General features: G+C 39.9%; 1 protein-coding gene across 1 annotated transcript; it reads right to left on the bottom strand.

Annotated features, from left to right (window-relative positions):
- Positions 1-7288: 7288 nt before the first annotated feature.
- Positions 7289-12198, bottom strand: LOC135234527 (N-acetyltransferase family 8 member 3). The gene is made up of 2 exons (XM_064299224.1): positions 12111-12198; positions 7289-11523 (listed from the first exon to the last, which is right to left on the bottom strand). The coding sequence occupies exons 1-2, from the start codon at positions 12127-12129 to the stop codon at positions 10805-10807; spliced, it is 738 nt and encodes a 245-aa protein (XP_064155294.1). The 5' UTR covers positions 12130-12198; the 3' UTR covers positions 7289-10804.
- Between the last annotated feature and the right edge of the window lie 2300 nt (positions 12199-14498).

Here is a 14498-nt window from a genome sequence, read left to right as displayed (position 1 = left end):
GTGCAAAAAAGGCTTCAAGGTCGTCACTCCATATAAATAGGACATCGAAGCAATGCTGTCCTTGAGCATGCTCACAGAGAGGTTGTAAAAAGAGGACTGTGTGGAGGCTATGCTGATCTTAGCTTGTGTACCAGTGTTTTTTTGTTGGTCTTTTTCCCTTTTCCTCCCAATTTGCTATGCTTAGGTCACCACCCACACATGTCTGACATCTCAACTGTCAATTCGGGAAAGCAAGCCCCATTAACCAATCAAAGTTTAATATATACAATTAATGAACCTGGATAATACCTCTCCTACACGCTGCACTTTTGTGGTTTCTTTGTTTGTTTTCTTCACACACCTGATGCCCTCCGGAAACCTTCAAGAGAAAGTTACTCTAAGGGTTTTATAAATAATTCATCCTGAAGTGCAGCCTAAAAACTATCCATTGCAGACAGTACATCCACAATGAAAATAGTGTTTTTAACCATATCTCTATTTTCTGCATTATTTCATTGTCTACTTTTTATATTTTGTTGATGTTTGCCTCCTCTTTTTATATAATTTATTGCTTATTATTACTATTATTATTACTATTATTATTATTATTATTATTATTATTATTATTATTAATAGAAAACTGAATTATTTTCAAGCAGGGAGAGCTGCTGTCTTGTGAGAGGTAGGACTCACAGTTGCTCAGCGTCAAAGACAATTCTAATCACTTCTAATTTCAGTTCCATTTGGCAGTTCATTTTGGCCAATATTGAAAATGGAAACGGGGGTGGGGGCATGTGTATTCGTGCACCCAATACATAAGCAGTTTTATGTGAGAATGGTACGCAGGCTTCGGAATACAAGCAAGATATGCAAAAAGGGAAAAAGGACATCTTTGCTGTACAAATTGAAAAATCCAGAGCGCATCTCATTATGAAAATAAAGCAGTGGAAAGGCATGTTTTGGGTGAACCCCGTGGCTGCCAGTTTGAGGATTTCATGGAGAAAAGGAGAGCAGTCTGAAGTGGCACCACTATGGCTGGCAGTGTTGTTAGCCAAGGACAGGGGTGCCAAATTTCATGGGGATATTCAAAATCTAACTGCTCCACTGGAATTCATAATCCAAAATGAAAGCCATTTCCTTTTCTGTTTTTGTTCACATCGTAATAAACTGTCAGCACGACTTATTCTTTGTTCATTTTTTTTTACAGGCATGAACCGTGAGAGTTTTTCCTGCAATAGAAAATGTAATTTTGACATATTCTTAGTGCTCTACGTTCTTGTTCCGGCACATTCTACTGTGGACTGTGACAGGTTTTTTTAAGGTGCAATTTTATCACACTAGTGGAGCCACAAACACCATAAAGCACAGCTAGGAGAATAATCAATGCAACCGTCGGGACAATGGGACAGTCTTGTGACCTTTTATGGGGAACAAGATAACTCCTACCGACGCCCCTCGGACTGGAAGAGCCGGAACCCAGAATGTGTCATGGGGTGAACAGATGGCCAGGACAAGGTCCATTCACATGGCTTAAAATGCTCCCGCAGGCAACCTGGGGTCACGCGAGAATCTGGCTAAAACCAACTCCCACATTCTGGACAAAAAGAAGGCATTATAGGTGCATGTAAATGACTGGGGATTAAATGATAGTATTCCCGGTCCGCCACATTTATCAACTGCAATGCTGTAGATACACAGACAAGCACACTGAGCTGATAGGAAACAGAGATATAGAAGTGTAGTATAGAGATGGTATATGTTTGAAGGGGGAAAGTGAAGTGTATATGTGGATATATACACTTAGTGGCCACTTTATTAGGTCTATCTGCACAAGAACGCAAATGGCTCGCCCCTCCTAACAGCAAACCATGTGGCTGAAATTCGGTACAGAAAGCATGCAGACGTGGCAAAAACGTTTAGTTGTCTTTCGAACAAAATCCCAGAATTTTGCAAGATGCGTAATCTTAAGTGACTACAACCATGGTATGATTGCCGGTGCCAGATGTGCCTGTATCTCAGAAACAGCTGTCCTACTTCCACAGGAGTGAGATTTTCAACAACTTTGTCGTGACTGCTTTTGTGATTTCAGCCATGACAAACACCCAGCCTTAGTTGTGATAACTGTTTTCCCTTTTTCAGTGCATCTAATGTACATCATGGCTCGTTTATATGCTGACCGGGATGTGCAACTCTGAGAACCAGTCATTGTATTTGGGGGTTACTCAGTGTCCAGATTGATCCTGGAGTTTTTTTTCACAAAATAATAGAGGGGTCATGTTCTGATATTTAGATGAAGGAACCTTAGTGAGGGCTCCTGGGGACAGATGTTCGTTTCAGTGCTTTCTACAGGTTAAAGTTGCTGAAATGTTGTAAATTTTAAGATTCCCAGATGAGTATTATGTTTACATCCTCGGATAGAAGGTCTTAGTGTCAGAAAATACTTTGATTAATGCCTGGCAGCAGTAGATAGTCTTTTTATTTCAAATAATCACACCTACTCAATGCACCTACTGTATATGATAACCCATATTCACATTTGGGTTATATGTATGGAAATGAATAAAAGTCCGATACATTTGTTTTCTTTGGTCTACAGTATCTCTGCTCAAGGAAATCTTTGAGGACCACGTTGCTCGCTGCAGTTCAGTGGCTTCATTCAGTTCATTATCAGCCCTGTCTGTTGAAAGTCGACAGCGTTCAGGTGTTTGTTCTATTACAGGCTTTAATTAGCTACTTAATTGAAGCCGTTGACTGAGTAGGGACACAAATCACTGGCTGATCCAAGTGTCAGTCAGGCAAATTTAAGGGTAGCCCTAATACCCCTCAGGATCTCAAGTCCTGAAGAAGAGAAGGCGTTTCCCAGCCTTCATGGATCACATGTCTCAATCAAGCCTAAGCTCTGAGCTGACGTGAGAAAATTCCACAGAATGTATCCCATTTTAAGAAGAGAAGCACAGCAAACACTGGTTTAAATAACTAACTTTTAGATATTTGTGGAACATTTTTATTGCACTTCATTACATTAAAAAATTGTACTTCCAAAAATGTTAAAATAAACACAGAAGGTAATGCTGACTGAATTAAATCTTCCATATTTCATTCAGTGAGTCGCTTATGAAACATAAAATATTAATTGGCGATATCATGCATATATTTATCAACCTTTGGGGGTGTTGAAGATAAATAAGAAAAAACTTTTGGAAAACATGGCAGGCAGGAGCTTGTTTCCCCAGAAGCTTTGTTTTCATGAAGCACGCACACACACGTGCACACACACTCTCTCTCACACACACACACAATCTCTCACACACACTCACATCCACACTCTCTCTCTCACACACACACACAATCTCTCACACACACTCACATCCACACTCTCTCTCTCTCACACACACACACTCCTGTACAAACACGCACATACACTTGCAAACACACACACACGAACACATGCACGTACACACATACGCACACACACACAAAACCCTTCATCTGTTACTTTTTCAACTTGTACATTTTTTAAAGCTCTATTCTTTGAATGGGCCTTCAGCATTCATAATTTTGCTGATGAAGAGTGACTTGATGATTTTGTCATGGTGGCCTCCTCCTTCAGCAATATGACGTTACTGCCAGATATTGAAAAAGCATTTATCAACCCAAATGACTGAAGGAAGCAGTGTCAAACCAGCTTATTTACTCCCCACCCACTTCACCCTCTGTCACTCTCTCTTTCTCTCTCTCTCTCACACACACACACACACACACACACACACACACACACACACACACAATAATAGCCTCCCACCAGCCTTTAACCATTAAACTGAGTAAAAGTAAGCTTGAACCTGGCTAATTTGGAGCTTTAAAAATGACCTCATCGTGATCCAGAAAGAATAAATGAAGGCAGGAATCACTCTTAAATCGGAGCTATCCTCATTGTTATAATTGCCTGTAATTATATAAGGAATTTGTTACAGTTTGATTTAAAAGTAATGATAATGGATTCCATTTATGTTGCACTTTTCCTGGAACAGTTTCAATTGAGCCAGAAGCTGCAATTAATGCTGGCCTTCTTGAGGACTCTAATTTGCATTTCACTACAACAAAAGCATATTGCCATGTATTGCCAAATTTACTGTAAATGGACTGCATTTATATAGCACTTTTGTCCAAAGTGATTTACAATTGATGCCTCTCATTCACCCATTCACACACACGCACCAACGGTGAAAGGCTGCCATGCAAGGTACCAATCAGCTCGTTGGGAGCAATTGGGTTAGGTGTCTTGGTCAGGGACACTTCGACACACCCATATATTATTGTATTATTATTTCTGCTACTTAATACATTCTGTTGGTTGCATTCACGCACATCCAAATGTGACCAAAGCAGCACTAATTAGTATATTTCACAATACATTATCATATAGTATTCAAAACATTTTCCTGTTTAAATATTGCAGTATTATACATTTCAAACAACAATTTCATATTTCACAAATTAGTCAGTGCTATGTCTCGATATCATTGGTCCTTGTAGTTAAATGCTGAAAATACATATCATAAATAGACAAATCGTAACAGCCTTCCATTGTCACAAATAGTGACAATTTAAGAATTCTAAGTACTGGATCTCCTTATGTGTGAAAATATGTTTTTGTTGCATGAGGCACACTACATGAGCTGAGAGAACATGGATTCGTTATAGCAGCTCAAATATTCATTGAAATGGTTAGCCAGTAGGGGGGATATTTTAACTCTAGACTTGGGAGAAAAACTGACCAAGAGCATGAAAGAGCCACAGAGGATTCTGTATTTTGGAAAGAACAAGGCCCTGGCTCATGGTGGTAATCCCGAAGGTCTTCCCCTAGTGTCCATTCAGTTCCTGTATTGAGTTTTTAACTTGGAAAGTGCTGTTATTATGGGCACTGGCAAGAGTGTATGGTGTGACATCACTTCTTAAATACATTGTTCCATGCTTCTGGTCCTACCCCCTTAAACTTTTACCATTTAAGGGTGAATATAGCGTCCAAGGCATATGCAGAAAAGTATAGCACGACATTTTGCATCTTGAATGGGGGAGACTCTGCGTGCAAAGTACTAACTGAGCCCTCGATTCATTCATCAGCCAAGAAGGCTACAGGGTAGGATCATGCTTACTATCATTATTTTATGTCTACAGCTTAATGCTCCATTATACAATTTTATTATAAGAATTTCTGGCGGTTCTTTAAAACGCACATACAATTGTGCAGTTTACAATTTATCGATTTCGTAAATGCTTTAACCAAAGAGACTTACAGGAGCCGCAGTGTAACACCACCACATCGCATGTCTGTTTAGCATAAAAGTAAAGACTGTTAACGGCACATTAGCTCAGCAGCACTGCCCCTCGACCAATCACATCGTTCCCGTGCCTCCAATCATTTTACAATGGAAGTGAAACTGTTGAAGATTGTAACTTTTATGGACTAATTAACCAAACATTATTGCCCACCTTTACAATCATTGTTATCGGTGAGATTTTTATATATTATTTTAATAACCCTTAGTTCTTTCTCTGGCTGTAGCCTGGGCTATTTCATGAAAAAATCTCATCTTTTCAAAGTGAGCAGATCTGAGCCTTCATCTGAAACAGGCAGATAAATCAGTTCCAAACAGGGCAAAAGAAGTTTCATAATGTCTTCCCATTTTCTTTTCTTGCCTGAGGAGAATGATAGCAGAAATATCAGCGTGTGGATTTTGTGAGCTGTTGGGATGATAGGGTGAACAAAGTGGACGGTAGACTTCACAGAAAGTTCATTATGTATCACCGTATGCCTGCATGCATTCTGGAATGGATGGAAAAATATTTATATAAATTTATGGATGGAATGTAAAATATACTGAGACGTATGAGTAACCAAGGTTCATGATTTAATTCACTGAAATAAATCAATAAAAATAGTCATAGATTAAATCTCGCTGTCAGTCTATGGCTCATTAATCATCGTAAATGAGAACTGAGTACTCAGTAAGCCTACCTGGTTAAATAAAGGTCACATTTAAAATAATAATAAAAGTGGGTCATAGTAAGGACCTGTCTAATTAAAGGCAGCCTTTCTCTTGACTAGGGAGAATATTAAAGTTGACGCCAGCATTCTTTATCCTTCTGTGTCTTTATTTGCTGATTTCGACAAACAAGTTGTGTGGAAAAACAAAGACACAAACAAAAAAAAAAAAAGGCCACACTCGCTCAAAATTAGTTTCTTTACGATTGGGGAAAAAGTCACAGGGGCTGGACTGAAAGTGGGTACTGTGGAGTCCTGACAGGCAGACACTTTATATGGAAAGCAGGGTTGTGGTGAGGAGCAGATAGCTAGTTATGGTGCAGCATCTCTGGCTTTGATGTGTGTGAGCCCTTGTGCACTGGTCTGACATGCAATATAACCAGGAGGGTGGGTAACCCTTTGAAGAGTGGGTACACTACATGGCCAAAAGTATGTGGACACCGCTTCTGATTAGTCGGTTCAGCTACTTCAGCCACGCCCATTGTTAACAGGTGCATAAAATCAAGCATAAAACCATGCAATCTCCATAGACACACATTGGCAGTAGAATGGGTCGTACTGAAGAGCTCTGTGACTTTCAACGTGGCACCTTTCTCACAAGTCAGTTTGTCAAATTTCTGCCCTGCTAGAACTGCCATGCCAAGAACATGCCAATGTCCCCGTGCCCAAAGCAAGGTCCATAAAGAAATGATTTGCTGAGTTGGGTGTGGAAGAACTTGACTGGCCTGCACAGAGCCCTGACCTCAAATACATTGATGATGAATTGGAATGCTGACTGTGAGCCAGGCCTTATTGCCTAGCATCAGTGATTGACCTCACTAATGCCCTTGTGGCTGAATGGAAGCATATCCCTGCAGCCAGGGTCCAAAATCTAGTAGAAAACTCCATATTAATGTCCATAGTTTTAAAGTTAGATGTTCAGCAAGCACACATGAATGTGGTGATCAGGTGTCAAGGTACTTTTGCCCATGTAGTGTACTTTAGAATGAGTGCAAGAACTCCAGTACGAATGATTAGCAGTAGTGATTGTTACATAAGCATTAGAATATTCAGTTAGGACCATTCTAATCACATATTGTGATCTTACACAGTCATAGTGGGTTAATCAAATTCTTCTCTAGCTACTGTTTGCTGAAAATGAGGGCTGCACCCCAAGGGAGGTTACTGGCAGAGGAGAATGTCTGAGGACTCGTGTAACTTTCATAAAATAAGAACACAAGCATAGACCACTTAGCAGACAAAAACAATGGAATGGAATGTGGCTGGGTCCAACACAAAGAAGATACTTTTTTTTTTTTATTATTACTTTCTGAAGCCAAGACAAAAATCAGTTTTGAAACTTGTGAAGACCTGTGTTTACAATTTACACTTGGCACCCCACACTGCTACTGCTGCTGTGACTGTTCCATATAATGTCCTCAGTGCTCAATTCAATTTATTACACAGAAAATTGACCTCAGAGCTTCCCTAAGGGTAAGAGCTGCTGTGAATGGCTGGTTATTAAAGGGGCGGGGCTTGCAGTTTAGCCTGGTTGCACTTCCATCTTGGATTGTGATTGGATATTTCTTGCAAAAGTTTTTTTTATTATTTTTATTTCTTATTTTTACAGCATGGTCTGTTTCTATACTTTATATTTTAAAGTAATGTTTCATAGCTGTGGGGTTGTGTTCTAACAAACTGCAAAATATGTGTTTCATATATCAGAACATACCAGAAACAGGTCCTGTTTTTGATTGATTTCATATATGCTCACATGTAGGAAAGGGGTCACAATCATATATGAAATAAATCTTTCATACAATTACATGATACAAAATGTATGATAGAAATATACATGGCATTAATGGAGTTATACTGTTTCATACATAATTCAGACTCAGCTTGAATGCTGTTCTGATTCCAAAGCTCTGCCTTTTAACCAGCGAATCTTAGCGGCTCCCCCTCTCAGAATAGATTTTCACTGGGATTGGTCTTGTGTGAGTAAATTTTGTTGAGAGTCTGCATGTACAGGTGCTCTGGCAGTAACTGTTTCCTCATTAAAGTGGATTCATTCATGAGCGATGTAAGTTGCAAACATGGGGTCGGTGCTCGTTCAACAGAATAAAATGTCGTAAACCTGAGGGTGAGGATTGCATAGTGAACAAAGCACACTGCATAACTCATCTATAATTAACAGCACAAAAGCGCAAAATGTAAATTAAATTAAAATCGGATGTGTTCATTTGTTATGGAAAACAATACTCCACTCTTGCATACGCAAATGGTCTAATAAGTTAGCCCCCAAGCAAAGAAAAATAAAGTTATAATTACATTTGGATATTAGACTCTGTTATGTTGATAATGGTTTAGGAATGTGATAATTAAATTGCATATAAACTAGGTCAATGTGAAATATAGTCCATTTCACCATCCCATTAGTTAGTTCTCAGCAGTATTCTGCTCTGCTTTTGAATAGTAACTTGCTCAAAGGTGCATTTTTAGCCCCATGTCTGAGGTATTTGCATCTGTATGAAAAATGATCAAACAAAATATTATTTTAGATTGAAGTCACCAGATATTGTGTGCAAGCAATTATCTCTAATGTAATTACATAGAATGCAACTCAGTGGGACAGCAAAACTGCCTACATCTGTTTCTAATGCAGCTACTGTAACTGTGATGAGACATTTTCTTTGAAACTTCACTGAAATTTTCAAGACTGCTCTCATTTCTGTGAAATGACGAAGTTTCTTGACATGTGCGTAATGCAGTTTACACAGAGCAATCTTCTTTCTTATCATTGCAGAGGTGTTTGGCAGCTCTCACAGAGTGTCATAGCGTATACATTTATAGTTTCTTTTTCTTTTTTCTGTATACACCTCAGCATGCATTGCATTGGTATGTGTTGCTGAATACTGAATAGCATCAGAACAGCCTTCTTTGTTCACAAAAAATGACAATATAATGTATTGATCATGATCATAAATATGTTAGATGTCCATAATATATGGGAAACATGTTTTGTGTATAATAGGGTTAGTTTGAATCTGTTCTGTTACTAGACGTAGTCACTGGTGGACTACTGAGCCTGTTAATGCATTAGCATTTGGCTATGCTCTCTGAATCACCTGTGAACAGAGCTATTCCCAAATAAATAAATGATGACAAAATAGAAATTAAAACTTGACCGTACATTTAATCTGGGAAGAGAAGAGAAAGGCCATGCTTTCGTCTGCTGTATATTAACTTTAATACTGTGAATCAGAACCGTGTGTGCTGGCAGTGTGAAGTTGAGTTGCTGCAGGGACACTTCAATCAAAGACACTTGAATGTAGGTAAAGGCCTGGACTCAACCAGCAATTGCCCTCAACAAATTTAGCAATCATCAGAATTAGCTTACCAAACTGTGTTTGTGAAGAATAAAAAAACTTAACCCTTACATTTATTTGTTAGCTAGAGTTTAAAAATAAACTGCTTCTCTTGCAGTATTGGCAAAATGAAGTGGAAGTAAGAGTTTCTGGCCTATTAAATTAAATTTTACTGGGTTATTCAATGGGTTGCAACTGATTCATCGGGTAGTAATAAGCATGTCCTGCCTATGCTAAATGTGTCCAGTCGCTTGCTAAATGTGATATTTTCACAAAAAGTGTAAGCCTATATAAGCTCAATGTAAATGATTCAGCCAATAAGTGGATCAATTTATCAAATTCTACAAATTGTACAGCAAGGTTTCACAAGCCCAGCATGGCTTCAAAGTGGTGGATTCCTGCCGTGAGATTTTGTAAAATACCCCCACAATAGGCTTAGATTATTCATGAAGCTGTTGTGCATTAGGATTACCTTCATTATGTACAACACAAATACACTTAGGGCCAAGTTAACTGTTGAACAGTGGAGCTTCTATTCAGCTTCACCCCAGAAACACACATTTCTCTGTTTTCCCTCCAAAGGAATTTTAAAACCAACGCCTTTCCCATGTTTCCACGTCTTCAAATCGGCATTTTAAGCATGAAGAAGTTTAGCTCTTGCTTGAGTCAGTCAGCTGGCTGTAATTCCTTTTAGAATAATAGAATCAGCTTTAGCCTGGGCAGGAGCCAAACATAATTTCTCATTGTGGTTATTTTTCCTTGTTAGTCAATGGGCAAGAGGGTAATCCACAATTTCATATGTGTTCTTTTATTTTTGTTGTGCAAATGGAAAACATTAGTAGAACACTTAACCCAGATGAAAGAAAATAATCTGGAGGAAAAAGGCAAAACTGAAACAGGTTATTTTTTGGTGTTTTAAGGCTTGCATGCACAAGTAACAAACCTGAGGACTGATGTGAGAAAACTAACATGTGGATGTAATTAAGTAACACATAAACTGAAATGTACATCCTTGCATGCATACACTTCAGCGTTACCTGAAACATGCGTTACTTATCTACATTTGAAGCACAAGAAACTTAAACTGGCATTTCAATGCACTAAAGTCCTGCAGGAATACAGAACTTCCTGTGTCGTTGACTTTAAGAAGCACACGATTCCATAATGTTGTTGAGGAGCCTGTCAGTTATGAACAGATCAGGGATAAGCAAATATAATATATAATTTTTGTTTTACTATAATAAAAGTTTTGATAGTAGTTTAGTTTTTTTGTTGTTGTTTTCTGGGACATACATTAACTTTTTCCCCGCTCCTGGGAGAGATTGAACAGAGGAACTCTAATGTGTTTGGCTAAGAACACCACATTAGGCAAAGAGCATAGAGTACTGGCATTTGCGGCGCACTGGAGTGTGTTTGGCAGGAAACAGGGGTGTCAGAGCACCATCTCCATCCTCAGCACACTGACTCTGGCCAGCTTGGTGACCCAGCGGTGCACGTGCGTGTTGGTGTGGGTGAACGTGTGCTCGAAGCCCAGCTTGCGGTAGAGGACCAGAGCGGCAGTCTGCGCCGAGCTGGTCTCCAAAACCACGCTGTCGAGGCCGCGCTCCTGGCAGAAATCCAGGGCGGTCTGAACCAGCCGCGTGCCCAGGCCCTGGCGCCGCCGCGGGAACGACACGATGGCCCAATTCAGCTCGGCGTAGCTCCCGTCCCCGCCGTCGAATCCGCCGTTGGCGCTGTCGCCCCTCTCTTTCTCCTGCCTCCTGCCCACCACTGCCACCATCCCCACCACCTTGGGCCTGCCCCAGACCACAGCTTCGGCCACCCAGAAGCAGCTGTCCGGCCTGTCCAGGAAGTGGCCCTGGATGTCGCCCATGTCCGTGCGCAGACGCTCCCTCAGGTAGCCGTCGTAGATCTCGTAGCAGCAGTAGTACACGAGCCCCGCCCACGCCCCGCCCGCCAGCAGAGCCATGAAGTACGAGCTCCCCCCCAGCACATATCCCGCCATGGAGATGCTCAACGTCACCCCCATGTGGTCGGGGTTGCTCATGGCCTTGAAAAACGCCGGATAGATGTGCTCCATGATGCCGTAGCGAAAGAGGGAGACAACAGCGTCTTCATCTTCTGGTTTGTAATGCCTGATTTCACACTGGACTGTGTGAGAAGGGTGGGGGGGGAATCAAAAGAATAAAGCACACATTATCTGTCTTTGTTCCTAAGTGGAAAATCCACATAAATTTCACAATATACAAGGGGGACCTCATTGGGCAAGGCAAGAATAACTTAAGAAATCAGTCAGAAAATATAGGTAAATGTATAGGAAATTTGAAGTTAGAATTTTAAGTGGTTCTTAAGAATGGCTTCAATGTTAAGGACCTTGAAATGTACCAAGTATCAAAAACAATTTCTGAAGTAATATCCAAAATGTTACTATATGGTTGAAATCTGGGCAAGATAAGATTTTGATATGATCTGATTATGGAGACAGAGATTTGATAGCGATCGGAACAAGACCCGCACAACAATAAATCACAGACAGGCACAAACTGACAATAAGATGGAAACCAACATTTTATATTCATAATAACCTGTTCACCAGAACCTTACATAAATGTGAAGCTCATTGGTAGTCTGACAAGACAACAGTTCAGCTGGGGATGGCCCAAAATACGAGACAAATATTACAGAGTACAATGTAGCTTAGCCTAGTGGTAAAAAAAGTTTTTAAATAAAACACTTACTGTTGCTTTTTGATGCCATTCCGTTTTTTCTGCCTGTTTATTTTTCCTCTCCTGTTTTGTTGCAAATGGTCCCCCTCCTTGCCCTTTCTCAAACTCTCTGTGGACTTTAGCCTCAGTAAGCACTAAACCATTCCCGAAGCTCAGAACAAGTTGAACACACACACACACACACAGGCTGGAATTCAATCAGAATCATAATCCCCAAATGCCCTTGTCATTAGTTGCTTTGAAAACCTTAAACCATCACTGTTATGCAGTGAGTATGGCTTCCCAGAAATAACTTTGTGTGAACAGGTCATATGTCATATTTCAGTCTAATATCAGTACTGCTAGGTCTTCAGTGTGTATAGAACAGTAGCTTATAATACATGAACATTTTCAAGCATCAAGAGGTAATTAATTATCCAATCCAGTAACCTTCTTAGGTGACCCTCTTACAACTTCTATATCATTTTCTTTTTTTTCACATATTAAAAGCCTACATTCAGCCCTGTGTATCCTATAACTCATTACTCGACAACAAATAAAGTTTGACTGAACAATAATGCTGTGTTGATGAAAGCTTGCTGATCCTGAAAATAACATGTTTTGGTGTTGCAAGGTTTTTCTGTGACACTGACAAAGTACTGGATTTCCTCTGTGAGTGGAAAAAATCTAAAGATTGCTGAAAGTTTTACTCCTGGCTTTCATCTGTGTGTTCTGCACAAGTGGCTTAAGTTCCATAGACCGCCATTTTTCCCCCATAGGCTAGAAAAATCTTTTTGATAGACATCAATTTGTGAGGGTAAATAACAATCTGAGCACCCAATGCCAAGGTATGAGGTACCACAAGGATCTGTACTGGGTCCCTTGCTCTTTTTTCTGTATATGTTACCCCCGGGGGGCATTATAAGCAGACTTAGTGTTAACTACCTCTGCTATACATATGACAACTACTGTATATATCAACAAACCCCAGCGAAGTTGTCCAGCTAGAGGAACTTGAGATTTGCCTTAAACCTAGATTAACCATCATTTCCTTTTCCAGGGTTTCTTTTCTAGGGTTCAGACACATATCTGTTTATTAAGTATACACTCAAAATAATAAAAAAAAAACACCAATTAGTTACTCCTACAGAATACAGATATTGATGTGTGCTGGGTGCTGGAACTGGGAAGAATGGATCAGGACCATAAAGCTGTCTGCTGAATTGAGATGATGGTGACAGTTTGTGATGGTGCTCTCACCGTGTTACTGCACATAAATGCCCAGGTTTGCTGTTTTGAGCTGTGTTGGGGTGCTGTCGGTCCAGGATGACTCTCATGGTTGTGTACACCTCCTTTTTTTTTTTACAAATTCTTTGGATAGGCTGCCATCGCAAAGCACCATGGGGTTTTCTATATTACACTCAGACTTCTTCGTGTGCTTTACTTAACATCTAGTTCCTAATCTATTTGCCTTTGTACTCTCGTCCCAGTGGAATCTGCCTGCTCATGGTTAAAGCCCATGCCAAGATGCGTCCTGGAGGCCTACATGCATCCTCCTTCACCCATCCTGATCTGCATATTAATATACATTCCTTTGCTTGGACTTCTTATTTTGCCGGCAAATTTGTACTTCAGGTTATAATTTGGCGAAATACACTAATTTCTCCTACAGATTCTCCATTGCCTATGTAAAACATTTTAACTTACTATATGTTTCACTAATAGCAGTGGGAAGCAGATTGGAGAATGGGCTCCTCTATATCTGGGTTCATCCAGGCAGTTCTTCCCACCAAGAAGTTTTTTTCTCACCACTGTTTGTAGGAGTTTTTTTTACTGCACCTGCTGGATTATTTGGCGTTCAGTCTTGCCTCATTTTTCATATTCCCAGTTTTTTTAAAGTATCTTTTAGTGTGGTTGTAAGAAGCGTGATACAAATAAAAGTGAATTGAATTCAATTACATACCTACTTACGTACCCTTCAAAAGTCAGTCTCAGGGTTATTTTTCATGTTAAGTTTTCACTGCCTTTGGCAGACAAATAACCCTGATTTCACAGGGAATATATTTGAGGCTGAACACGGTCTTGTGACATTCTTTTGAGAGGTCCTTAAGGATGAAGTATTAGTGGTAAAATTCCACTTTGAGAGAGAGAGACAGCGGGAGAGGGAGAGAGAGAGACATAATATTCTTTCAATAGCAGCAATCTAACTTGATTAAAATACACTGCCTGGCCAAAAAAAAAGCCACCGTTTAGATTTTTTGGACAGTGCCCACTGTACAAGCCTCTGGAGGCAGTGTTATGATCTGGGGTTGCTTCAATTGGTCAGGTCTAGGCTCAGCAACGTTATGCGTAAATAAAATAAAGTCAGCTGAGTACCTGAATGTACTGAATGACTAAATAAATAAACAAATAAATACATAA

This window comes from Anguilla rostrata, chromosome 11, assembly GCF_018555375.3.
Source record: "Anguilla rostrata isolate EN2019 chromosome 11, ASM1855537v3, whole genome shotgun sequence".
NCBI lineage: Eukaryota > Metazoa > Chordata > Actinopteri > Anguilliformes > Anguillidae > Anguilla > Anguilla rostrata.
This window is presented reverse-complemented; position numbering and strand designations above follow the sequence as displayed.